Source organism: Taudactylus pleione, unplaced genomic scaffold, assembly GCF_031769625.1.
Source record: "Taudactylus pleione unplaced genomic scaffold, aTauple2 ptg000212l, whole genome shotgun sequence".
Taxonomy (NCBI): domain Eukaryota; kingdom Metazoa; phylum Chordata; class Amphibia; order Anura; family Myobatrachidae; genus Taudactylus; species Taudactylus pleione.
In genome coordinates, this window is record NW_028284614.1 from 10,916,464 (window position 1) to 10,943,454 (window position 26,991).

The 26,991-nt window shown below is 44.7% G+C and overlaps 1 protein-coding gene across 4 annotated transcripts in view; it reads right to left on the bottom strand.

Annotated features, from left to right (window-relative positions):
- The window catches only part of SCUBE1 (signal peptide, CUB domain and EGF like domain containing 1), a 326,927-nt gene that overhangs the window by 120,483 nt on the left and 179,453 nt on the right, over positions 1–26,991 (bottom strand). Inside the window, exons 5-7 of one of the 4 annotated variants that reach the window (XM_088478382.1) lie at positions 23,049–23,171; positions 14,318–14,434; positions 5,195–5,284 (exon numbers count right to left, since the gene is read on the bottom strand). In XM_088478382.1, the coding sequence (XP_088334508.1) occupies positions 5,195–5,284; positions 14,318–14,434; positions 23,049–23,171 (330 nt within the window). Of the gene's footprint in view, positions 1–5,194; positions 5,285–14,317; positions 14,435–23,048; positions 23,175–26,991 lie in introns of all 4 variants that reach the window. The other 3 variants (XM_088478381.1, XM_088478384.1, XM_088478383.1) reach the window with 3 other exon arrangements.

The window sequence follows — 26,991 nt, forward strand, 5'->3', positions numbered from 1 at the left end:
GTCGAGCAGGGCATTTGTGGTACGCAGCAATAAACATTAAAAGAAACACGCCGGCGGCGTGTTTGATTCAGCAGATAGACTCAGATAGATTCTTATTGGCTGCTGTACCCAGGGTCGGAGCCGGGCTGGAGCTCTCTTATAAGCTCCGCCTTCCGGCTCCAGCACTGGGTGAAGGGAGGGACGTCATGACGTCTCTCCCACAGTGCCGAGCGGGACGGGAGCAGCGGTGGCTGCTGCAGGAGCGGAGATTCCGGTAAGTAAATTATGGGCACTACTGGGGGCACTGTATAAGGGGCACTACTGTGCGCACTGTATAAGGGGCACTATATATTGGGCACTACTGGGAGCACTGTATAAGGGGCACTACTGGGGCACTGTATAAGGGGCACTATATATTGGGCACTAGTGGGGGCACTGTATAAGGGGCACTACTGGGGCACTATATATTGGGCACTACTGGGGGCACTGCATAAGGGGCACTGCTGGTGGCACTGTATAAGGAGCACTACTGGGGGCACTGCATAAGGGGCACTGTATAATGAGCACTGTATATTGGATACTACTGGGGGCACTGTATATTGCCCCTGCAGCAAGCCCGAGCCTGGGTAATTAGTACCCGCTCCCCCCCCTCTCTGTGCCCCTTACTGGGGCACTGCATAAGGGGCACTACTACAGGGGGCATTGCATAAGGGGCACTGCTACTGGGGACACTGCATAAAGGGCACTAGTACAGTGGGCATTGCATGAGGGGCACTATTACTAGGGGCATTGCATAAGGGGCACTACTGCTGGGGGCATTGCATAAAGGGCACTACTTCTGGGGGAATTAAGGTGCATATAGAATGGAAAGGAATGTTCCCAGAGTGACGAGAAACGGTGGCATGTCATGTTGACACGTCCCCATTTGCCAGTGGCCACGCCCCTTGTGGCATGTGACCACGCCCACTTTTTTGATACCCACTCTTTCACCACATAGAAGGAGTGGGGGGGCCTCCATTTTTCATCTTGCCCTGGGCTCCAAATACCCTAGTTACGCCACTGTTGTTCAGCTTTAATTTGACAAATCGAGATGAGACAAAGTGCAGATTATTTCTAGAAGTTTCCACAACAAAATGATGCAGTTTGAGAGAGAGAGAGAGAGAGAGAGAGAGAGAATTCTATTCGTGTCTATGTTATAATACGTGTTGGGTTTTTGCAAGTTAAATCATGCGCAAAGGGACATATAAGCCACAATGCATTTATATCTACGTGTTTCATACGCATTTAACATTCACTTACCAAAGAGATCAACCTGCATTTTCTTTTAAATGTATATGAGCCAAAACAGGAAACTTATTATCTTGTTCAAGGCAAACACATTTGGATACACACGTGTAATAGGTGAATGTAATGTGTGCAATGCACTTATGCGCTAAACACTAATTGCTAAAGAAAAAAAAATATGCATACATTCCAGTCAGTTAAATGCATGCAAAATGCAAATACGGACCATCTCATTTAGCACAACAATTTATCACTTTTTTGTTGTATGCGTTTAATGGAACGCCACTTCAAATGTTAACGCCAGTGTGCCTGTTGCACAAGAAACCACTGCTGTTACTGAACTACATTTCCCATGATCCTCACCCTGCCAGTGATGGCCAACAAATGACTAAGGATCATGGGGGATGTAGTTTATCAGCACCGGTATTGCCGGGCTCACTGCCTCCGTCGGAAAGATTTCCATGAATGAAATGCATGACATTGGGCAGGGGTCTACGGCTTGCTGCAAATCTAGATGATGGCTATAAATGGAAAAAGAAAGTCATAAGCTTCCTGGGAGGAACCTACTCTCGGAGATTCCTAAACTTCTGAATCACAGCAACGTCAAAGCAAAGGATTCTTGTAACGTGGGCTCGAATAAACAACTCTGAAAGAGGGAACCTGCCAAAACCCATTGAGTAAAACTGCAAATATTTCGGCTATTTTTCCACTGAATAGCCATCGCTGTTTAGCTTTCCCTGTGCTGACATATTCTTTCCTGATGCATGAACCTTCGTTTTACATACACAGGATGCAACCAGTTATTTTCCTATTGCAAAATGAACAATGACCAGCGACCCCTCCGAGGCTTTGTCATCAGGCTTCCCGAGAACCTCCTCACTCACTACAGTTCACCATCACTACAGTTTACCGTATCTTCATAGGATGTAGGGCCCGATTCAGACCCGGACGCTAAGCCGCAGACGCACGCTATGGACGACTGTCACCTCTCTGCGCAAACGCAGGCATCGCAGTGTGCGAACCAATCATTGCGATCGGGAATCGCGCGCTCTTAGCACAAAGACTGAGCTCTACTTTGAGTGACAGATAGCGCCGTTTGTGGGTGGTAACAGGGGAAGGTGCTTGTGAACGGGGGAGTGGTGCTGTGAACGCAGGCGAGTCTGGGCGTCAAAAGTGAGTTTTATGGGTGGGCATAATTATCAAGGAAGAGTCATTGTACACGTCACTTGGTTGTCTTTCAGCCTGCAGTGATCGCAGTGCTTGCAGTGGAGTAGGGGCTACCTCAAGGGCTGCGTGCAGCTCCGATGGCTCTCGATGGTTCTGATTAATCACACACTTCCTGGAGATGACGTGTGTTAAGAAAGAAAAGTGGGCGTCTTTATACCGGTGTGCGCTCATTCTGCCGTTGCTCTCTAAAACATAGAGGGCGTCCTTACACCAGACAGTGCGATCGCGGAATTTGCATACCCGGGCCCTTTTGGCAGCGAGAGAGCGCAGCTTAGCGTCCGGGTCTGAATCGACCCCTTAGTCTTCAAGCATATAATTACAATGTTAGCGCAGCCACAACGAATCACAATGGGGGTGGTGCGGATATGGGGCCTCATTCAGCGGCGATCTCAGCTGCGAATTCACACGGAACACAGCTGCGAGAATATGCTAATGCTTGCCAAAGCTCAGCCGGCATAAAGACACCCCCATTACTGCTTTCTCACATCCGTCCGCAGTCGCTCCTCTGCATAAACATCGGTAACCATCGACGCACATCGACCACTCACGCAGCGTTTACAGCAGGTCTGACCTGCCGCAGACACTGTGAGTCTTTTCGCACGCAGTGAACTCTCAAGCTGCGCATGCAGTCGCAGTGGGTCATTTATGCACGCCCAAGCAACGGCATTCAAACGGACAGGCACGCCTGCGTTTTTCTGGCCACTCCCCCGTCACCACCCCCAAACGCTAACAGCCTGTCGCTTACTCTGCGATGGATTCCTCTGTGTCCGTAATCGCAGTGTGATCGCAGCGTACACGCAGTGGGGCTTACACACAAACGCAATGGCAAACAATCGCTCGATCTACGTACGTAGTTGCACTTGTTATGGCTGTTGAATCAGGCCCATAGTCGAAATTGTAACCCAAACCGCAGACGCAATTTGTCTCCGTTACAAAATAAAAAAAAAAAAAAGCAATTCCAACCATATACAAAGTGGCAACTATTGAAATATACGTGCACATGTAGCACATACAGTACACCCGGACACGGCAGGCACACTGTACATCACACACACACACTTAGTCACGTGACTAGAACCATTTGATTCATCTATAAAATATGCACTTGCAATTAGCCATCAATAAATCATCTCTAGTACATCGGCAAATACTCCCGAGGGGTTATTCTAATAGGTTCAGAGATTACGGAACCAACATGATTTTGTCGAGTTCGCCGCTAAATTTAAAGCGCCAATCAGTTATAAGACTGGTTTTGCCCTACAACTGTTGCCGTTTTAAATGAAGAGGCAAACTTGCCAAAATCACGCTGGTTCTGTACTTTGGGATCCTGTTACATAACCCCCATCCCCCTCATTCGTAATAAGAGAAAACAAAAAAAAGCACTTAAAACATGCACAGTATATGTTAGTACAACAAAGACAGTCCCTGTATTCCAAACTGTTAACTAGAACGGTTTTAAGGGTAAATATAAATAAGTGTTATTAAGTGCAGAATTATTAGTAGTTTCTGTTATTTCTAATACAATTTCATTAAAAAAAAAATTGCCCACTCCATCTTTCCTACCAAATAGCTACTCTAGTTATGCTGATGCATAACAGATCTCTGCAATCATGTGATCACAGCTGTTGTCTCTAATAAGTTTCCATGTAGGAAGCCCTTGAGCTTAAGTCAGACGTTTTATCTTAATATTGAAAGCAGGAACAAGTTGAAAGAGCGGCGTATAACCATAAACCACCTTAAATACTTCCTATACTGAGAACATATCAGAAATATAAATAATTTTTGTATTACCTTACGCATTTTTTTCCCCTTTGCTTAATCATAGTATCACATCATTGAAATGGGCGTCACACACTCACACATCCATCCGCTACCGGCTTGTGTTTTTCACCCAAACATTTACACTGTCAAGGGAGAGTTTTTACGTTCATTGCCCTGTGCGTGAAATCAGTTACAGCCACAAAAATAGACTGTGAAAAATAAACAACAACTGTCTGGATGACATAAAAAGGTGTTGGCGGAAAAACAAGAAGAAAAAAAAAAAATGAAAAAAACCCCAAAAAAGATCTCGTAAAAATTGCCTGTGGGCATATACAGACCGAGTCCAGTGAAGTTGCCCAAAAGGTGGAAAAAAAAAATTAATTTAAAAAAAAAGTTGAAGCCTGGTCGATGTACGTTACACTGAGATCGAGAGCCAGACGCTCATTTTGTAATGACAGACTCACACACACAAAGAGAGTACATTTAGGGACTTATTTATCAATGAGTGCTATCATTCACAACAAGTGATAAAACTCTTTGTGTATGATAAACGGTGATCTAGCCAATCACCTCCCAGGGGGTAAATTTACTAAAGTGAGAATTTTTAGAAGTCAGTAATAAAAGTGATGTTGCCCATAGCAACCAATCAGATTCTAGCTATTATCTTCTAGAAGGTGCTAGTTAAATGTTAAGTAGAATCTGATTGGTTGCTATGGGCAACATCACTTAAAACTCTCACCTTAGTAAATTTACCCCCAACTGTCATTATTCATACAGATGACAGTTGGGAGCTGATTGGCTGGAGCACCATTTATCATACACAACAAGTTTTACCCCTCATTGGTTTATCACTCGTTGTGAACGATAACACTCCTTGATAAATAATGGCCCTTAGTTTTTTTTTTTTTTTTTTTTACATAAAAGTGGAAGAAAAAAAAGTTACCCATAAGGAGCCGCCGTTTCACCCGCTTGTCCACATCAGTAACTGACGTGGAATTGTACTCAGAACGCTCAATTGCAGCCTCATCCTTTTCTAAAACACAAGTAAGGAACAAACATGGAGCATTTGGTTAATTAAAAGCCCAAATTCTACGAGAGCCCCCTGGCAATGCACACCCGTAGCCAGCAGTGAGTGCATGAAAGCCCCCCCAACCACCAACACCAACGCCACCATTGTACACGCAGTGTTAATCCCCTGCAAAAGCCCCAGAAGAAAGTATTAGTGGCCAGGAGATCACGGGTGGAGTTATTATATTAATATACACAAGGCACCGGAAGAATAAGTGAATAGGTCTAGTACACAGGATCCAGTCAGTAGCACACAGTGTGAGTAGACAGCGCAGAACTCGGTGATGGATGATTATGTAACACATGAAGACGGACCTTTTTAATAACATGACACAGAAGAGAGAGAGAGACACGCACACACAGCATGCACATAAACAAACCAGACCACGAGAGGAGGAGGAAGAAGAGGAGATCATTTGGGCAGTGCTGGTTGCCTGCTTGTCTATAGAAGTACATTTAGGTAGACATTCAGATGTCGCAAAAATAGACTCTAACCATTGGTCAACATGCAGTGAAGCAAGAAAATAGCAGCAAAAGGAAATAGGGTAAGCTGGTATCGATACATGACAAATTCCATACAGCATCACATGGAAAAGGAAGTCTAGTGCTCTAGAACATGTTAAATATACGTAACGACACAGGAAAGGGTGAATAAAGCAAGCAAATAAAGGATCAGCAGGATATTAGCGGCAAGGTAGGAGTGATACAAAATGAACTGGTTATAAAACGGGTAGAAGAGGGGTCTGTAGATGGAGATTATTGCAATGCTTTCGTTTAAAAGGGATCTCCACACTTTTATTTTATTTTTTGTGGGTGGGGAAAAAAGTTAAATAATCCCCCAAATTGATAATAAGATGATTTGCAAATTATCGTCATTGCTACTGGTTTTCCGGCTGAGAAAGAAAAAGTTGCCCGGAACATATTGCTGAGCGGAATATTAAAGCCAATGTGCTTGGAAATTTGGGAGTCTGAGCTCTTTCACTTGGCAGGCAGTCAGGAGGACTATTAGGGGTCTATGTACTAAGCCCTATTTACTAAAGTGCAGGTTGATAGAAGTGGAGATGTTGGCCCTAGCAACCTAGCTCAGATACTAGCTATTATCATCTAGAAGGCGCTAGATAAATGAAAAGTAGAAACTGATTGGTTGCTATGGGCAACATCTCAACTTCTATAGACCTACACTTTAGTAAATATACCCCAAGAGAGAGATAAAGTGAATGGAGATAAATTACCATCTAATCAGCTGCTGAGTTACATTTTTCAAGCACAGCCTGTAACGTGACAGTCTCCATCCACTTTATTTCTCTCCAAGGCTTAGTAAATAGTTTGTTACAGTGCTGCAACATTGCCGTAACTTTCAGGGACCATAAAAACGCATTTGGTATGAAAAGCCGGCTGCCGCGTGATCGGAAGTTCGATTCCCGGCTGCGCCAGCCTGACAAAAGAGCAGAGCCCGGCCTCGGAAGCCCGGCAGCGCTGGAAATCCCGATTGTCCCTAAGGTAAGTACTTACTAGCCTTACCCTAAATCCCCCCCGGGGGTGCCTAACCCTAACCCTTCCTCCCCCTAGCCTATCCCTAACCCTCCTGGGGGGGGGGTGCCTAACCCTAACTCCCCTCCGGGTGCCCTAAACTTAACCCCCCCCCGCGCGCAGCTGTCCGCTCGATGCGCCGGGCATCCCTTCGATCGGTGTGCTGGGCGCCTGTCTCCCGGCGTCGGGAAAATGACAGGCGTCTAGATTTTGGACGCCTGTCATTTAACCCTAGGCGGGATAGAGGATTCGGGAAGCCGGCGGTCGGGATTGCGGCCAACGGCTTCCTAAACGTATCCCCATAAAAACTATTTAAAAGTTTTTGCAGATCATCTTAACAGTGGACATCTTTCATTTAAATGTGATAGGTGGTAGGGGGATTTCACATGCAGCAAACAAAATAAAGAGAGGCAGGTAAAGCAAAGAGACAAATGCGTTAGACATAAAGGAGTAGGGGGGGGATTTGTCTAGCATTGCAATACTTTGCAGTCTTGTCATGATGCCATAAGAAGCACCACGCAAGCCAGCAAGGTAAGGGAGACGGGCCGCAGGTGAGTAAAGAACAGCTGCCTATCTCTGGCAACACTACATGGTTGAATGAAGGACACATTTGACACGTTCTAGATTAGATAAGGCTGCAAACGAGGCTCTTTTTATTTGAGTTTTCTTTTATTCTTTTATTTTTATATATCAGCATATTGTGATTTTTGGAAGCTATTCATAAACATAAGTTTTTTAAGACAAGACAGGCAATCAGGGACCATCACCAGAAAGCAGAGTAATTCAGAACGAAAAAAAAACTAAATAATAAGGGGAAAAAAAACATTAAACCACAGAAAAGCGTATTCCAACTTAACGGGTTACAAGAAACCAAAAACTTTAATTAGAGAGGGGAGGGGAGGTTGGGGGTCCAGACACAGGGATCAAATGGGACTGACAATAAGGACGTAAACATGTATAAAACATTATTGACAATACAAAAACAGCATGACTTTTCTTAGATATAATGGCATTGTCATCAAAATAAGCTTTATGCTGATGTGGTTGTTGTTTAGAACCACTTGTTACAAACACAACTTAATGCAGTGTCAGTTCAAATTGTACTTTTTTTTTTTGGCAGTTCAAGGAAACAGCTTTATAATGTAAACCGGGATTCTACGGACACATAGTGAAAGCACAGACATAAAACTATACATTTGTGAATAACATGGTAATAACATTTTAATGGCCGCTGTTAAACTCCATCACCCATGACCCACAGCCAGTGCTGGATAACAGAGCATTATGGGAGGTGAAAATGGATAACAGTGGAGGTGCCCAAGGTCACCTGTTCCTGGTCTTGTCTACACAGACATCATAATAAACTTAAAAAACAACAATATATACATTGTTAATTGCTTATACGTCAATACACTGCAAATTTTAGTGTCTCGGTGTAAAATGCTTCCACTGGGCCCACCGTAGTGGATAATACAGTTGACCAGCCTCCAAGATCAGCAAAGTGGGCAGTCAGGTGGCTTGATGACACTAAGGGGTAAATTTACTAAGATTGGTGTTGGTCCCGATTTCCATTCTTGGGTGATAATATCACTTTTTTGCAAAATCGGGAATTTACTATAATTAAAGGCGGGTGATTTGTTAATTTTTTTTAATGCAGCAAATTCGCCCATTTTGAACAACAGAAATGATATCACCATCGGCTCAATTCGGAAGTACTTTTCACTTATTTCTGCCTAAATCGGGAATTTATCATTATTCGTTTTGCTCAATTCGGCCGCTTTACACTCAAATCGGGGACTCAATAGAAGTTTTAAATGCACCACCTACAGAGCTGACAAATCTTTTTCAGTTTTAAATGCACCACCACCATACACAAATCAGTGTGATTTGTGTATGTTTGAATGGCTAGTGTGTTGTAAGGGTTAATTTTAAAGACAAAATTGACATGAGGTCCCCCCCCCCTAAAACAGAACCAGCCCCGGACTTTTCATAGCCAGTCCTGGTTGTCTAAGTACAAGGAAAACATGCGCAGAGTTCCACTGTACTTAGTACAACCAGCACTGGGCTTTGGGAATCAGTTCTGGTTCTGGAATTACAGGGGAAAAACATGCATAGGGTCCCCCTGTAATTCCCAGAACCAGCACCGGACCCTTTCTAGCGGGGGGGGGGGGCTGATGCCACAGCCAGAGGAGCCAGGCGGCTATCCCCACCGCCCACCACCCACGAGTGGCGGGGATAGCCCCACGCTATCACCCTAGGCCAGGGGTGCCCTGGAGAGGGGGACCCCTTTATTGGGGTGGGCTGACTAGCGGTCAGGACTGATGCTGCGGCTGAGGGGCCTGGTGAAAAGGCTCCCCTGGCTGTGGCATCAGCCCCCCGCTAGAAAGGGTCCAGTGCTGGTTTTAATTATAGGGGGACCCCTACGCAATTTTTTAATCCCTATAATTAAAACCAGGACTGGCCCTGCAGCCTGGTGCTGGTACCTAAATTACGGTGGAACCCTACTCATTTTGTTCCCCATAACTTTAGGTACCAGGACAGGCTGACAAGTCTGGGGCTGGTTAGGCTTTTGGTGGGGTAGGGCACTTAAATTTTTTCAATAAAATTAACCCTAAAAATAAAAAAAAAAATAAACAAGTAGTCTGCACATATTTCCCTGATATGTGCAGGCTGCTTGTTCAGGAGAGAAATTCGGCCGGTGAAATCGGGACTTCAAAACGGACAGTATCGACCAAATACACCATCAATCAAAACGATCCTGTCAAAACTGGGACCTTGGTAAATTCCCGATTTTTAAGTGAAAAAAAAGTCAGTTTTTGATCGATCCTATTAGAGTTGCAAAATGGGACAAATTGGGACCAAATCGAATCTTAGTAAATTTACCCCTAAAGGTCAATCACATCACCTTGAATCCCACCGTGCAATCCTGGGAATCAGTGCACAGTACAGCAGGGGTCATATACACAATGATGCATTGCACCAACATAGGCAATTATGGTATAATGTAGCTTGGCAACATATATTCTGAGCCCAGTAGAAGCCACACTGTGTAGATATTACTCTGTATTAATATTAATAAGAAGCAGTAAAAATACTGTCTTCAGTGATCAAACCAAGCTTGTCCCAAGCAATATTCAGTTCTTACTAAAAATCATTAATAATATTTTCTGTAAATTACAAATGAAGGTGAAGAAGAAAAATTTTGCACCCATAGGAAACAAATTTGCAAACAGCTCTGTATAGGAATTACAAGACAGAAAAAGTATAATTGTGCTATGCAAGTGATGGACACATACGTCAGCTTGAGAAATTAAAAAAAAAAACAATAACCTGGAAAGGTGCATTAGGTAATAATCTTGACAAGTAACTTAAAAACATGATGGCAAACTAAAATGTTAACATGTTGTTCTACAGATCGCTAAAAAAATCAGCATAGGAACAGCGAAGAACAAATAAAAGTTAATGGCCTTATAGTCATTAATCATTAATTTCTAGTTCCGCTGCCTGTGTAATGGTGTTTATACTTGAATTCCATTAGGCAGAGGTCAGTATTAACAATGTCTTTGCACAGCCACAGGAGAAGCAATTCTACGACGTGAAATAACCAGTGTACGAAATTTGGAATGGTCCTAATGTGATTTTCTATCACATCAGATCTGAGAGAAGTTCTATGGACATAGGGCCTAATTCAGACCCGCTCGCAAGCGGGTCGATGGTGCCCTAATGCGCACGCGCACGACGGAGGGAGCTCCGTCGTGCACATGCGTGAGACCTGGCGAGCGACGGGGTAGCCATCGCTCGGGGTCTCGCACCAAAGGGGGCCTGCTGTCGATGGTGACTGACAGCACGCCCCCTTTGGTGGCCGTGCCGGGGGCGTGGCTTCCAGACGGAGGCGTTCCCATGGGAACGCCTACCGTCTGGGTCCGGCCCCACTGACATCAGTAGTGATGTCAGTGGGAGTGATTTTGGCTCTGATATAGCCAAAATCACTCCAGGGCTTGCGGCAGCGAGACCCTACCGCAGGGTCTTGTCGCAAGCCCGATGGTCGCAAGAGGCCGCTCCAAGTTGAGGTAGGAGGGCCCTGATTCAGAGCGAGCGCTCTGGTCAGAGCGTCCGGCTCTGAATCAGGCCGAAAGATTCCTGGGTGTACAATCTCTTAGCATCTAGGAGCCAGAATGACGCATTGGAAACTGACCTACAGCAGGGGAAACAGGTGTCAGGTAGGAGGGGTCATTCTTTTCTGCATGCTGAAGAAGAACTTTTAAATCCATGGCAATGTTTGGTGCTGGAAGCAATGGAATAGTGTGCTGTCGTCAAGAAGTGTTTAAAGGACCAGTAAAATAATGTGGGAATTCAGTTACTAGCGATGGCTGTGTAGTGCCTTCGGATGAGTTGGACGAAGACCATGGTGATGTGCAGCGTCACAACGGACTGAATTAGATTCCCCCCTTAGGATATTATAGGCCGGTCAGGAGCTGTGGTTGCACTATGAGCCTGATTGAGTGTTGTACTCTATGCCGCAAAGGAAATTCTCACTGTGCACATGCAAAATAAAGTTTTTGCAAGGTCCTGAGCAGACTGCTGCGATCCATGGCCGTTCCTGGGTGGAGTTGGGGAGCTGGCCGAATGTGTTCGCCAAATAAGGCTGTTCTGTGGGGGCGTGTTATGGGAGTCCCAGGCTGCATCGAGCTGGACCATGAAGGGCCCAAAAGGGCATACAGTGATAAGGGCCATGCTTAAGGGGGGTGTTGACTGCCACCACAGAGGGACTTGGCCAACTATTAAATAGGAAATGCAAAAAAAAGGGTCCCTTTATAAAGGAGGTGGCAGGGGTGTGTCAGCACTGGCATGAGGGTTAAGCTTAGTGTAGTTTCCATAGAAACAAACTAAGCACCCAAGTTTATCCATGATTCTGCTACACAAAGTTACTGATCCCTAGAGTAGGGGTGGGGCACTCAGGCAGTGGGGTCCACTGGGGATTTCCCCTGTACACCTGTGGGCCAGTCCGACCCTGGTCCCAGGGGTGTGTCTGAGCTCATGGCTGTGTTCCCAATCACAGAACAACAGTCTCGGAGGCCAGTTTCACAGAAACAGTTGACCCGGAATCCCGGCGTCCGATGCTGCAGTGATGGCGTGTGTGTTCTCAACCCCCGGTGCATCTGCACACAACGCAGATCGGGGACGTGGGTGTAGCAAAACACTTGCACAGTCCACCGCACACTATCTCAGGCGGGGAGTCCGTTAGCGGGCATGAGCAAATTTCCGCAAACACACTGCGAGCGCTGTTGAGAATTCAGGCAGAATTTTGAGGTTTAGCGGCCTCTGTTCTGGCCAGGAATGAGCAATGTTTCACTCTCCCACCTGGTGTGCAGATCGCTGCTACCGATGAATGCGAGACAGGGTTCTGGACCAGCGTAAGGTATACAGAAAGAGGTGCGCAATACTGTACCAGGTTATGTATGTGCTTAATTCCGGCATATGTGCTTGATTTCAGAAAAGGTACCTAAACACAGCACACATATTTACCCTGTACGAGTATCGCGCACATCGTTCCTGGTCTTAGCAAATTTACTTCCAGGATTGCACAGGCTCTGGCAGTAAATCAGTGCTTGGAGTGTCACACAGGTTTGTGGGTGTTATGCTATTCAAGTGGCATCCGCTGAAATTATATGGGGCAATCTCACACTTATTCTTCAATATGCAAACTTCCTGATAATTGCTCTTGGCTTGTGATCACGTTACCTTTACTGCTCTGCAAAACATGCCCCTTTATGTGATCTACATGGGCACATGGTCACCTTTCCTGTGCCCCATTCTGGTGCAATGGGAGGAGCCAGAAGGCGAGAAGAAGCTGCTTGAAATACAGTTTTCATGGAAATTATATATCACTTTTATTTTGTTAATAACCATGTTACTGATATTGCTAGTGTGATTAAATAGATCAGCGAGTCAGAGTGACGAAAGTATCCGATGAAAACTCCTGTCTCTCTTCCTTCTACTGTACGCGTCCCATTAGTGAGATCCGTTCTGGGAAGTCATACTGCTGTGTGTTTAGTGTATACTGGACCTCGAATTAGAATTCACTCTGGGATATTTGTACAGTAGTGCAGCTCGCCATAATCAAGAACTGCAAATTGCAGACAAGACAATTAAAGGTAACGATGTAATTAAGAGCCCGCACATAGGCAGCTGAGCTGGCTGAAACGTGGGAGGGAAACAATGAAAGTATATATTGTTATTAGTTGGAAATTACACCATCAGTCTTCATTTGAAATCCACTAAACCCTAGTTGAAAACATGTCAACAATACAATTTATATAATTATCCTTTATCATTGACCTCCTAGATGTCACTGTGTGTAAACTGTGTAAAGGCAATGTATATCCATGTATAACAGGAATCATTTCTGTAGATTATAATAACACAGCCTGCAGAATATTAACTAGTTATCATTAAACACTATACAAGTGTTTTATTCTTATTACAAATTAGCCAATAACCTAATTTCGGGGGTTTATTTGACAATAAAGACACAAGAACAAGACAGGGATTATCAAGAAACAACAAATATTGTTTCATGGCAATCCCTACACACTGCAAAGCTCATTAGAGAAATGAATCATTTCAATCATTCAAGACATGAAGACCCTTTCATTGGGTAGACTATATATGAATATGAAATACTTGTAAATGGCAGTCTACTTGTTTGAGGCTTTTCTATTAATTTATTAAAAACTATAGGCGGAGAGTTATCAAATCGTCTAAAGAGGACAATTGATGAAGTTGCCCATAGCAACAAATCAGCTTTTAGCTGTCATTTAACTAGTACATTCTATAAAATGATAACTAGGGTCTGATTGGTTGCTATGGGTCTGGTCCTCTTTAGAAAGTTTCATGACTCTTCCCGATTACAGCTACTGTTCTGATGATAGTGTCCTAAAATGTGGACAGTACATTAAGGGCTCTATTTACTAAGCGGTGTTAGGAGACAGAGTGAAAAGTGATAAGAAAGTGATAAGGTGCCAGCCAATCAGCTCCCAGCTGTCATTTTTCAAACACAGCCTGTGAGATGATAGTTGGGAGCTGATTGGCTGGCACCTTATCACTTTCTTATCACTTTTCACTCTGTCTCCTAACACTGCTCTGGCCTTTTTTTATTGCACCAATCTTATTTTGGCTTATTATTTGTTTAACATGCAATCTGTAGCAAATATACCCATATATTAGGTAGCATGTAATACATCAGACACTGGGGTACATATTGCATTCAGCATTCAAGGAAATTGTTGCTATCAGGCTAATCGGTACTTGGTACAATGGAGCATGAGCAATGTTGCAGCCGGAATTGCAATTTGTTTCTATACCTGCAGCTGCGTTATAATCATCGGGCATCTGCAACAAGAAGCTGCACAGGATCGGGGGACACACACTAAATGCTAACAAGAGTAATAGCTGAGGGAGAACTCACCGATACACGTTCTGCCGTCTGAGTGAAGGGCATATTTCTGGTGGCACCCACACACCGGTCCCGTGTCCGTGTCATCGCAGGTGTGCTGGCAGCCTCCATTTCCATAATTACAGGTTACTATTTAGGCCAAACAAAAATATAAAAATACACGAGCAAACAAACAGACGTTATTGGTAAATAATTCATTTTGGGTTTTTTTTGTAGTCCCTCACAGAAAACAAACTCCTCCAAAACAACATTGCTAAATAGAACTAGAACCTTTTTTTTTTTTTTTTTTAAATGTGCAAGTGTGCTTTATTTAAAAAGACATGGGTAGAGCTACTGGTTTACCGAGTACAAATAAATGACAAGTCTACCACTATAAATGTATAGCGACTATTCTTGAATGAACAAGAATCTTTTGGACCAGCACCTGGTTACAGGTGGAATGGGATGGACTGCTGGCGTGTAGTTGGCTTAGCTTAGTTCAGAAATACAGGGCGAGATGTCCTAAGCCTTATAGAGCGAGTGGAGAGTGATAAAGTATCAACCAATCAGCTCCTAACGGTCAGTTCAGTTTGCAGGCTGTGTTTGAAAAATGGCAGTTGAGTAGTTGGTACTTTATCTCTCTCCACGGCTTAGTACATAGACCTCACAGTCAAACAGAAATTGTCCTGAAGCCTAACATTCAAGCTATTAACCTTATAATCAGTAGAGATGGACTGGTCCACTATAAAAAGTTGAGGGTGATGCGTTGCTGGGTTCCACAAGGATGTCACCAGGTCCCAGTGAATGTTAATGAAAATGTTTAATATGCAGAGCCATATCTGGTGCCACATCTAATATGCAGAGCCATATCTGGTGCCACATCTAATATGCAGAGCCATATCTGGTGCCACATCTAATATGCAGAGCCATATTTGGTGCCAAATCTAATATGCAGAGCCATATCTGGTGCCACATCCTTGGTGTCAAAACTAATATGCAGAGCCATATCTGGTGCCACGTCTAATATGCAGAGCCATATCTGGTGCCACGTCTAATATGCAGACCCATATCTGGTGCCACGTCTAATATGCAGAGCCATATCTGGTGCCACGTCTAATATGCAGAGCCATATCTGGTGCCACGTCTAATATGCAGAGCCATATCTGGTGCCACATCTAATATGCAGAGCCATATCTGGTGCCACATCTAATATGCAGAACCATATTTGGTGCCAAATCTAATATGCAGAGCCATATTTGGTGCCACATCCTTGGTGCCAAAACTAATATGCAGAGCCATATCTGGTGCCATGTCTAATATGCAGAGCCATATCTGGAGCCACATCTAATATGCAGAGCCATATTTGGTGCCACATCTAATATGCAGAGCCATATCTGGTGCCACATCTAATATGCAGAGCCATATCTGGAGCCACATCTAATATGCAGAGCCATATCTGGTCCCACATCTAATATGCAGAGCCATATCTGGTGCCACGTCTAATATGCAGAGCCATATCTGGTGCCACGCCTAATATGCAGACCCATATCTGGTGCCACGTCTAATATGCAGACCCATATCTGGTGCCACGTCTAATATGCAGAGCCATATCTGGTGCCACGCCTAATATGCAGAGCCATATCTGATGCCACATCTAATATGCAGAGCCATATCTGGTGCCAAATCTAATATGCAGAGCCATATCTGGTGCCACGTCTAATATGCAGACCCATATCTGGTGCCACGTCTAACATGCAGAGCCATATCTGGTGCCACGCCTAATATGCAGAGCCATATCTGATGCCACGCCTAATATGCAGAGCCATATCTGATGCCACATCTAATATGCAGAGCCATATCTGGTGCCAAATCTAATATGCAGAGCCATATCTGGTGCCACGTCTAATATGCAGACCCATATCTGGTGCCAAGTCTAACATGCAGAGCCATATATGGTGCCACATCTAATATGCAGAGCCATATCTGGTGCCACATCTAATATGAAGAGCCATATCTGGTGCCACATCCTTGGTGCCAAAACTAATATGCAGAGCCATATCTGGTGCCACGTCTAATATGCAGAGCCATATTTGGAGCCACATCTAATATGCAGAGCCATATTTGGTGCCACATCTAATATGCAGAGCCATATCTGGTGCCACATCTAATATGCAGAGCCATATCTGGTGCCACATCTAATATGCAGAGCCATATTTGGTGCCAAATCTAATATGCAGAGCCATATTTGGTGCCAAATCTAATATGCAGAGCCATATCTGGTGCCACATCTAATATGCAGAGCCATATCTGTTGCCACATCTAATATGCAGAGCCATATCTGGTGCCAGTAATAATAGTGTAAGAACTGCCTCCTGCACATGGCTTGCGCGTTCAGCTGACACAGCGGGAGCAGAAGTACGGAGCATGACAAGCTGCACTTTTTCATCTCACCTGATTTGCTGTGTTAGGTGTGGAGGATGACTGCTATCTACAGAGGCTCTGAGTGCTCCATATTCCATTGTGATTCTTGCTCTCAGGAAGTCAGATACAGTATTCCAATGATGGATGGATAATCCTCATAAACATAAATTATCTGCCCAGCTATTACACATACAAAATGGCACCATGGACAGGACATCACATTAAATGTGATACATTTTACACCAATCTTTATGGGAATAAATGCTCAGTTAATTGCAGCAAAATGAAATTAATTAGGTGCAATGTTCAGTGTAAAGCTTGAAGGTAATGGTTTAGGGGCTCATCTACTATATAAAAGTGAACATTTGTCCTTCTGTCTTTCTATACAAATCCACAGTTTACAAGCCAAGATCGTGAAATTTTACATACGAGTGTATTAAAATAGGGCAGAGGCAACTAAAAAAATTTGAAATCGAAATTAATTACTGTTAATTTTTAATTAATTAAAAAACATATTTTTGCATAGCATTCGCCCTCTAAAGGTCAGGTCCGGAATTAGAAAAGGATTTAGCTTATCTACTATTTTTTCTATCTTCTCTACTATATAAAAGCGAAAATTTGTCCTTCTGTCTTTCTATACAAATCCACAGTTTAAAAAGCGAAGATCGTCAAATTTTACATACGAGCGTATTAAAACACGGCGGAGGCAACTAAAAAAATTTGAAATTGAAATTAATTACTGTTAATTTCTAATTAATGAAAAACCACAGTTTTTGCTGGACGCTCATTGTGGGTCCTCACGGCATATGGGTAGGGCCCCGGAGCAAGCATTTGTGTTGTCATGTTTTGTCATGATCTTAATGTTTATTATAGAAGAGAGCTTTAGCAGGCTTTGCCAGCATTCTCAGCTCAGTATAGTCAATACCAAACTACGCAACAACATTGACGTCTTTCTTCGAACTGTGTCAAAATGATGACTTTGCAAGGACCCTGCTGTACTGTGAGCTGCCAAAATATTACACATGGAATGCTTTTCGAAAACTTTTTATGTGCAGAAAACAAGGAGTCGCTGTAGATGGTCATCCTGGTATCAGAGCAACAGAAGCTCTTGGCCGTATTTACACTGTACATCCGACAAATTTTGAATGCTTCTATCTCCAAAGTTTGCTTTACACCGTTACAGATCCTACTTCCTTCAAAGACCTTAGGACTGTTGATTGGGAAGTTTGTCACACTTTTCGTGAGGCCTGCCTAAGGAGAGGTTGGTTGGAGGATGATGTGTAAACAAACATTGTTAAAATCCAGGGCAACGCCCTGTACTCCAGCTAGTATATATTAAAATACATTCATGTGGCTTTGCTTTTGTAAATAAATGCATTTCCAATTCAAAGCTCTTTTTATAAGTCGGTTAGCCGCCTAATAATAAGAATTAGTATACAGTGAGGCAACACAGACCTAATTTTCTGGGTATACAACTCACAATTGCACGTCCCTGCCTGCAGTCATCTGTTCTTGTGTTTTGCAGGACACTGTAATAAATGAATGACTCAAGCATGTGCAATGCAGTGTGGGTCAACAAATGTCCCGTTACGAAGCAGTTGTTTTTTATCAATTTAAATTAGGGTTTACATGGCCTTTATGTGGAAGATGCTTTAGGCCTACTTGCATCTCTGGCTTTTTTGTGGCAGATGTTTTAGGCTTATAGTGCGTATCCATTTAGTGATATTTGCAGGCAATTGAACGATAACGGCGTCGTTATCATTCAATCGCGTGCATCGGGCACTTTTATGTCGGAAACGACCAGTGTTGCGCGCGCCAGCTGGTCGTTTCCAACATTTATCATCGCCCATACATGCTGATTAACCTGACGATCACGTCAGCTTCAGCGTGTACGGGGATGATGGATGTGCCTACACTGAACGACTGAACGTTCAGTGTAGGCACATCACAGAAATAGAAACGACAGCATGATTACAATGTCATAATCGTGCTGTCGTTTCTATGTCTAGTAGTGGATACGCACCTTTACTTGCAGCTCTAGCTTTTTTGGTGGCAGATGCCTTAGGCTTACTTGCAGCTCTGTTTTTTTGTGTCAGATGCTTTAGGCTTACCTGCAGCTCTAGCTTATTTTGTGGCAGATGTCTTAGGCTTACTTGCAGCTCTACCTTTTTTTGTGGCAGATGCCTTAGGCTTACTTGCAGCTCTGTTTTTTTGTGTCAGATGCTTTAGGCTTACTTGCAGCTCTGGCTTTTTTTGTGGCAGATGTTTTAGGCTTACTTGCAGCTCAAGCTTTTTGTGGCAGATGCCTTAGGCTTACTTGCAGCTCTAGCTTTTTTTTGTGGCAGATGCTTTAGGCCAGTGGTCGCCAACCTTAATTGAGGTGTGAGCTACTTTAGTAAAATTTAAAAAAAGTTTAATAGAAAACAACAATGCATTTAATTATTACAGTGATATTGTTGTAGTTTGTAAATAAAATTTAAGCACAGGCACATTTCACTGTTAATTACCGACCCCAAGGAGGTACGTGCAGTAGAGGAACAAAAGATACTGTATAGGCAGGGCTGCTGTGCGATTTTCGAGCAAGTCTGGGTGGGAGTCACTCACTCTGCTGTAGCGTAGACGCCGTGGGTTGAACCACAGGGAAGCACAGCTGCGGCAATCACCTGACGTGCTTCCCTGTGGTTCCGCCCATGGCGTCAACACCATGGGGGCGCATGCGTCAGAGGTCAATTCCTCCTAGTTTACTCGGCAGTACAGTAGCTAGGTGAGCTACCAAAATTAAGACCGCGAGCTACCGGTAGCTTGCGAACTACGGGTTGGAGACCACTGCTTTAGGCTTACTTGCAGCTCTAGCTTTTTTGTGGCAGATGCTTTAGGCTTAGTGCAGCTCTGGCTTTTTTTGTGGCAGATGCTTTATGCTTACTGCAGCTCTGGCTTTTTTGTGGCAGATGCTTTAGGCTTACTGCAGCTCTGGCTTTTTTTGTGGCAGATGCTTTAGGCTTAGTGCAGCTCTGGCTTTTTTGTGGCAGATGCTTTAAGCTTACTGCAGCTCTGGCTTTTTTGTGGCAGATGCTTTAGGCTTACTGCAGCTCTGGCTTTTTTTTTGTTACAAATGCTTTAGGCTTACTTTCAGCTCTGGCACACAATTTCCATTCCCTATTTAAATATCCCAATCTGCAAAATGAAATATTGATGTACCTAGCTTGTAGCAGCAATGAATGACTGTACCTCTGTCCTCACTAGCCCTTCAGATTTGAAACACACACATTGTCCTAAATATTGTTGTACATACAGGGTCGGCTTAAGGGCCACAGGGACCTGGGGCGGAAAACGATCAATAGCTCATTATGAGAAGCAGAGGGGGTGTGACCAGTCCTGTGTGGGTGTAGCCAGTGCCATGTAGGCGTATCCACCCCTTACACTATCAGTCCCCAATGTCTCCTTAAGGGGTCTATTTACTAAGCAGTGTTAGGAGACAGAGTTAAAAGTGATAAGGTGCCAGCCAATCAGCTCCTAACTGCCATCTCACAGACTGTGTTTGAAAATTGACAGTTGGGAGCTGATTGGCTGGCCCCTTATCACTTTTCACTCTGTCTCCTAACACTGCTTAGTAAATAGACCCCTAAATACCTAAAGGTAGAAACATTGCATCATTTAGCGAGGAATATAGAAATCTAATTTTAATATTTTTGGCTAACCGTGTGGCAAGTTGGGCAGCTGGTCATTATCATGCTGATGGGCCTTTTTTATGTAGAGACCTGCGGCTATAGCTCCATCCACCCCATTGTTAATCCAGCCCTGTGTACATAGGCTGAAAATGTTCTTGTGACACAATGACATATGTGATTCTGGTCAGTATATTTAATACCAATTATTGTGGTTCTCTGATATATAACAAGTCCACTTTAGTAAAGGACTACAGCCTGTAGCCTTTACTAAAGTGGACTTGTTATTAATTTACAGGACATCGCAGAAATCTGTGCTAATTTGTTGTGAATTCACCTTTTCTAGTTTTTTTTGTTGTTTTATTTTAGTACATCTCTGTCCTTAAAAGAGATTAGAAAAAGAAGTTCCCTGTTTTGAAGGTTTGACATAATCAGCTATAACCCCCCAGCAACCAACCAGCTCACAACTTCTGTCAGTCTAGTGAAAGCAGATACCTCATTGGTTGCACAACGCTGTACGTGCATTATCTTATTAAATGATAAACCCTTATGTTTTAAAGCAAGATTTTCTTTTAATGTCTATCCAATTATTAGAATCAAAGGCGGAGGCTATCTCAGGTAAGATCCGCAATTATGCTTTACCTGGGGTTGCATCTTACCCTGAAGCTTCTGTCTCATCTGGCTTAATAACACTGCAACCGTATTTTACATGTAAAAAGTAAGCAGAACTGTAAGTCATTAAGATGTACATAGGGAGCCAAGGATTACATAATAATAATTAAAAAATGACACCATGGCCCTCATTCAGAGCCACTCGCTAGCGGCAGTACACTCGTTCCGAGCGATGTTCGCACATCTGCGCATGCGTACGGTTTTTAGTACGCATGCGCGAACCAGTCAGTGCGGCCGAAAATCGTTGGTACGCAATATAGCGAGTGCCTGCTATTTTGAGTGACAGAATGAGGCGTATGTGGGTGGTAACAGGGGAAGGTGCTTGAAAACGGGGAGTGGAGATCCGAACGCAGGCGTGCTTAAAGGTCAAAACGGGCGTTTTAAGGGAGTGCATAATTAATACAGCAGCGTCATTGACCACGTCACTTGGTTTTTTTTAACTCAGAACTGCTCGCAAAATAGCGGTTGAAAACACCAACCACAAGAATAGCGAGCAGTTCATACGCTGGTCGATGTACTCGATTAATCTAATAAATAGCGGACATGACGTATGGTGCGTGCGGCCAGGGGGCGTTTTTATCAAATAAACGAGCGTATGTTTTGCTCGCTCGTTCAGACTTAGAGGTGGGAACAGACTGCAATTTGCGAACGGATCATTTGAATAGCCACCCCTTGTTTTTGAAAGAACGACCACAAATAGCGAACGGCTCTGAATCAGGCCCCATGTTAGCAATGGTCTCCACAAGCAGAATTAGGGTTTATGTAAACGGACTGCAAGCGTGTTAATGCCTTATTCAGGTATTGTGATGGGCTTTCAAGATTAATTAACCCTTCATTTATGATATCACAACTTGCAAATTGCTACTATTGTGTTTTCACTGTTCAATGGTGGAAATGAAGCACATATGAAAGCTGTTTTTATCTGCTTGTATGAAGTAAGATCCAGGCAACTAGCTGGGGCTTATACAGCCCTCTTCCTCATATTAGTCTTTTCTTCAGTTAAACATGTCATGTTTCTTAGAACAGTGGGCCTGATTCAGAGCCGGACGCTATTTGCGCTCGCTCGTTCAGAAAAAGGGGCCGGCTATTTAAATTGAGCGCTCGCTCTTTGCGGTCTGTTGACGCCTCTATGTCTGAGCGAGCGAACGAAACATGCGCTCGCTATTTTGTAAAGAAGCCCCCTGGCCGCTCGCATCCTACGTCATCTCCACTATTTATTTGATTAATCGAGTACATCGAAAGACATCTGAACTGCTCGCAGTGCTTGTGGTAGGATTTTCCTACCGCAATCATGCGAACAGTTCAGGCTAAGAGACAACCAAGTGACGTGGTCGATGTCGCTGCTTTGTTAATTATGCACACCCTTAAAACGCCCGTTTTGACCGTTTGGCACGCCTGTGTTCGGATCACCACTCCCCGTTTTCAAGCACCTTCCCCTGTTACCACCCGCAAATGCCTCATCCTGTCACTCAAATTAGCAGGCACTCGCTATTTTGCGAGCGCTCGATTTCCGACCGCAATGACTGGTTGGTGCGTGCGCATTACGACCCATACGCATGCGTAGATGTGCGAACATCGCTCGGAGCGAATGAGCGGCCGCTTACGAGCGGCTCTGAATCAGGCCCAGTGTTTGCTCTTGAGGATGTAGAGAAATTGTCAAGCTGAAATGCTGTATTTCAATCATAAGGCAGCAAAAAAAGATTTGCTACTTATTTTGCTACACAACTGCGGGGGAGGGGGGAGTCAAGATTCCCATTATACAGCTGAAACTAGGACTGCTAATATTGTTACAGAAATAAATCTGAAAAACAATAAAAACAGAACAAGAAAAAAAAATTAAAAATGCAGAATTTAAGACTAAAAAAAAAAGAAAAATGGCCTTAATGCTCAGTTTGTAAGTAAACAGAATATTTGCAATTGCAACAAGGTATGCAGAACAGTAGAAGGGAGATAAGATATAGATGCACATGTAGTTGGATATCTAAAACAAAATGGCAGCTACCTACATGTACAGTCCCTCTGGTTTTTGGCAAGTTCGAAGCCCGGGCGACACTCGCACGCCACGCCCACCTTGGGAGTCTCTCGGCAGATATGCGCACAGCCATGGTCTTTGTTCATACAATTCATGCCTTCTGTGAAGAAACAGAGAAACACATCAAGGGGAGGAAATTCACCTTCATCTCTGTCAAGTTTCTGCTCATTATAAATAGATTCAACCATTGTTTAAAAATAAAATGGCCGCTAGGCAACGCCTTCTTAGCATAAAGCTGCCTGCACAGAACTTTATTAGGCCACAGAAGTTTCTAACAATGAAACGTGTGTACTATTGGTGGTGGTTATGGCAGTGTAGTTATACACACCCAGGTCCCGGTACTTTCGGGGGACATGGCCTATCGCGGGAGCTGTGGCCACGCCCCCTTAGAAAGAAAAGTGAAAAAATTATTTGCAGCGTGCTCTGCGAGCTAAAACGGAGGGTGCTGTGAGCCCCTCAGCCAGTGTCAAATCCAAGCGCGTGGGCGCAATCAGTGTGATCGCTCCCCCCACAGGCAGAAGAGGCTGCTGCTGCTGCTGCTGTTGTTCAGATAAGAGAGATTGGATCCAGGCCCCCTCCCTCGGTGCCCCTGTACACACCAGAGGATGTCCAGAGTCAGTGGACAGCAGTGGTGTAACTATAGAGGGTGCAGGGGGTGCGCTTGCTATGGGGCCCGGCGGCTTAGGGGGCCCGCCAGCCCAGCAAGCGTCCCCCTGCACCCTCTGTAGCACTGCCGGTCAAGTTGCTGGTGCAACTGGGAACGCTGGTCTCTGAAGTGATCAGAGACTAAAGACACCTCTGATCGCTTCAGTGGCCAGCGTTCCCAGTGATGCAGTGCGCGGGTGACGTCATGATGAGAGGAGCCTGCGCCTGCTGCTGGATCTAGTTAGATTCAGTCAGCGTCAGTGTCTATGTGGGAGGAAAGCTGACGGCGTGCACTGGAGCGTTGCCCAGTGGCCAGCGTGAGAGGTAAGTACTGCACAGTGGAGGGGGGCTACAGCATAAGGGGCATTACTGCGGGCACTGCATTTGGTGGCATTACCGGGGGCACTATTAGGGGCATTACTGGAGGCACCTCATAAGGGGTACTTCTGGGGACACTGCATAATGGGCACTAGTGGGAGCACTGCATAATGGGTTTTATTACAGGGGGCATTGCATAACGGGCACAACTAGAGGGGGCATTGCATAATGGGCACAACTACAGGTGGTACTGCATAATGGGCACAACTACAGGGGCATTATAAGGGTAGACCTATGGGCTCGCCGTGGAAATTTTGCTATGGGGCCCCCATACCTCTAGTTACGCCCCTGGTGGACAGTCTAGTTCTTAACAAGTGGAGTGGTTTATTCAGCAGTAATGTAATTAGTACAGCCGTACTCACAGTATATACAGACTCACAGCATGGAGTGGCGTATACTGATCACCAGCCGACAGAGCCATAACAGGGTCCCCTCATCGCCCAACGTCAGGCGCATGATGTCCTTACGTTGTGCGAAAGAGGGTGTGGCCAGCAGCACCGGTAAGTTCAGCGCTGACTTGGAGCATCCTGAGGAAATTCCAGATCAGCTGCACAGACTAGAGGGTTCATGTCTGTAGCGCCTAAGGAGTGATCCTAGCTGCAGGGTGCTGTGACAGGCACCTTGCCAGCCCGAAGCGCTGGGCAGCAATGGCGCCGCCCATAGAACCCTGCACTTTGCAATCGGAGCCATAGTGGTGTCGGGCCCGGGTACTGTGGGGGGAGGGGGGGGGTCTAATCGCACAGGCAGAGCCACACTCCCTACAAAAAAGGTATGAAAAATATTAATATTGGCGCCACGAAGGGCATTGCGCACCATGCAGGGGGCTCATCCAGGGGCAGATCCAGGAAGTGGGGGAGGAGCCATCTGTGCAATCGCTCCCTTCCCACATCAAGTGCAGGTAGAGGAGACCGCTGTTGTGCTCAGTGGCAGCAGCTTCCCTGGACCCACCGCAGCCCAACCTGAGGAATGTACTGAGACGCCCACCAGCGGCTTTGCAAGTCCAAGCTTGGAGGCACAGCTTGTGACACGCCCGTGAAATGGTCGTGATACGCCTGTGTTTTTGCCGCCAACTCCCAGTTACTTCCTCCAAACGCTCCCTGACATCAATAATGTACCTTAACGCAAGCACAGGGCGGTATCCAATTAACCCCGAACATTGTTCGGGCGCTAATTGATCCCCGCGATTGGCAAAAAACGGGGATTTTTCGCCGATCAGCCCCGCTTTTCGCCCTATGCTATTATTTTGAACGAAATAATAGGATATATCTCAAGAAAAGGCATAGGATCCGCGATAAGCTCGCGAACCTATGTGTTTTCGCCATTTCAGGGGTGAAAAAAGTCACTTATCATGGATTATTTCTGCGGACATATCAGGTCCCGGAAAAAAAGCCCCAATAAGTGCCGGCGTCAGGCGGATTTCGGGGCTAATTGGCTAGCCCCGGGGAATTCATTAGTGCCCGAACTATTACACACACGCAGATTACCGATAATCACTCAACTGCATAAATATCGGTACCGCGCACAAATCTGAATCAGGCCCTATAACAATAGCTAGCCTGAATCCACAGTTATAATACATCACATCACTCGTAAAGGCTTTTATAGATGCGACTAAAGCTATAAAAACAAACAAATACAGAGTCCCGGAAAACTTGTAGCTGCAGCAGGGGATGGAGAACACAGCAGGAATAGGGTCAGGGATCTCCGGCCCGCCCCCCTCCTGACGCTGGTTACATGACAGAAACGATCGTGCCGACACATGTCACTGGATAAACAAATGAAAGTCGGCGCAGCAAGTCAATGTGTTTTCAATTACAAAATAAAACATTTTTGGTAACAATATAAGCATCCCCTGCAGATGGATTTGTGGTCTCAGGCTCACAGGAAACCCAAGCTCTGCGTGCAAGCCAGGAACAGCAATGTGTCATAACACCTCAGAGCAGGGCCCTGCCTGGAGGATCAGGACATACGTGTGCGTCATTGACTCTATCTTGTCAGCAGCAAAGAGAGATGGTCTGTGATCAGTCGGTGGTCTCTGGGTGAGACGGACGACTAGTATGGTGCATAACCGCCAAGCTTTATACTCTGTCCCCTCTCTATATAGATTCAATACCACTGGCCTCACTTATCAAGTTTCAAAAACTCGTTGCGTATGATAAATGGCGCTCCAGCCAATCAGCTCCCAACTGTCATTTTTTAAACAGATGACAGTTGGGAGCTGATTGGCTGGAGCACCATTATCATATGCAACGGGTTTTAGAAACTCGTTGCGTATGATTAAACTCATCGATAAACAGGCCCCTAAATTCCTCATTCACATTATCTAGATCATAAAAGATGTGGAGAGGGACTTGTCCCTATAATGAGACAACCAGAGAAAGTGGTCTCAGCCAGCACCAAGGTGAGGAACACCCTGAGAGGGGCTTATGTTAGTCACAGTAACACAAATAAATACCAAAACATTGAACAGATAAATAATCACCATTCAAGGTAATATGCAAGATTATGGGGTATATTTACTAAAGTGCAGGTTTTGAGAAGTGGAGTTGTTGCCCATAGCAACCAATCAGATTCTACTTAACATTTACCTAGCACCTTCTAGAAGATTATAGCTAGAATCTGGTTGCTATGGGCAACATCTCCACTTATAAAAACTCGCACTTTAGTAAATATCCCTCTATATGTTGGGGCGGATTCAGTAAGAAGCGATGTTGGCAATGCACCAGCCACACTTATGGCAGCCGCTAAACTGCCTAGGGGGCTACAAGCTAAAATGCGTGATATAGGAGAAATTTCGGGTGTCGCTGCCGGAGTTCCAATGCCTTCGCAGGCAACACATCCCGAGCAGGGCCGGTACAAGGTTTCCGGGTGCCCTAGGCAACATTTTACCAACC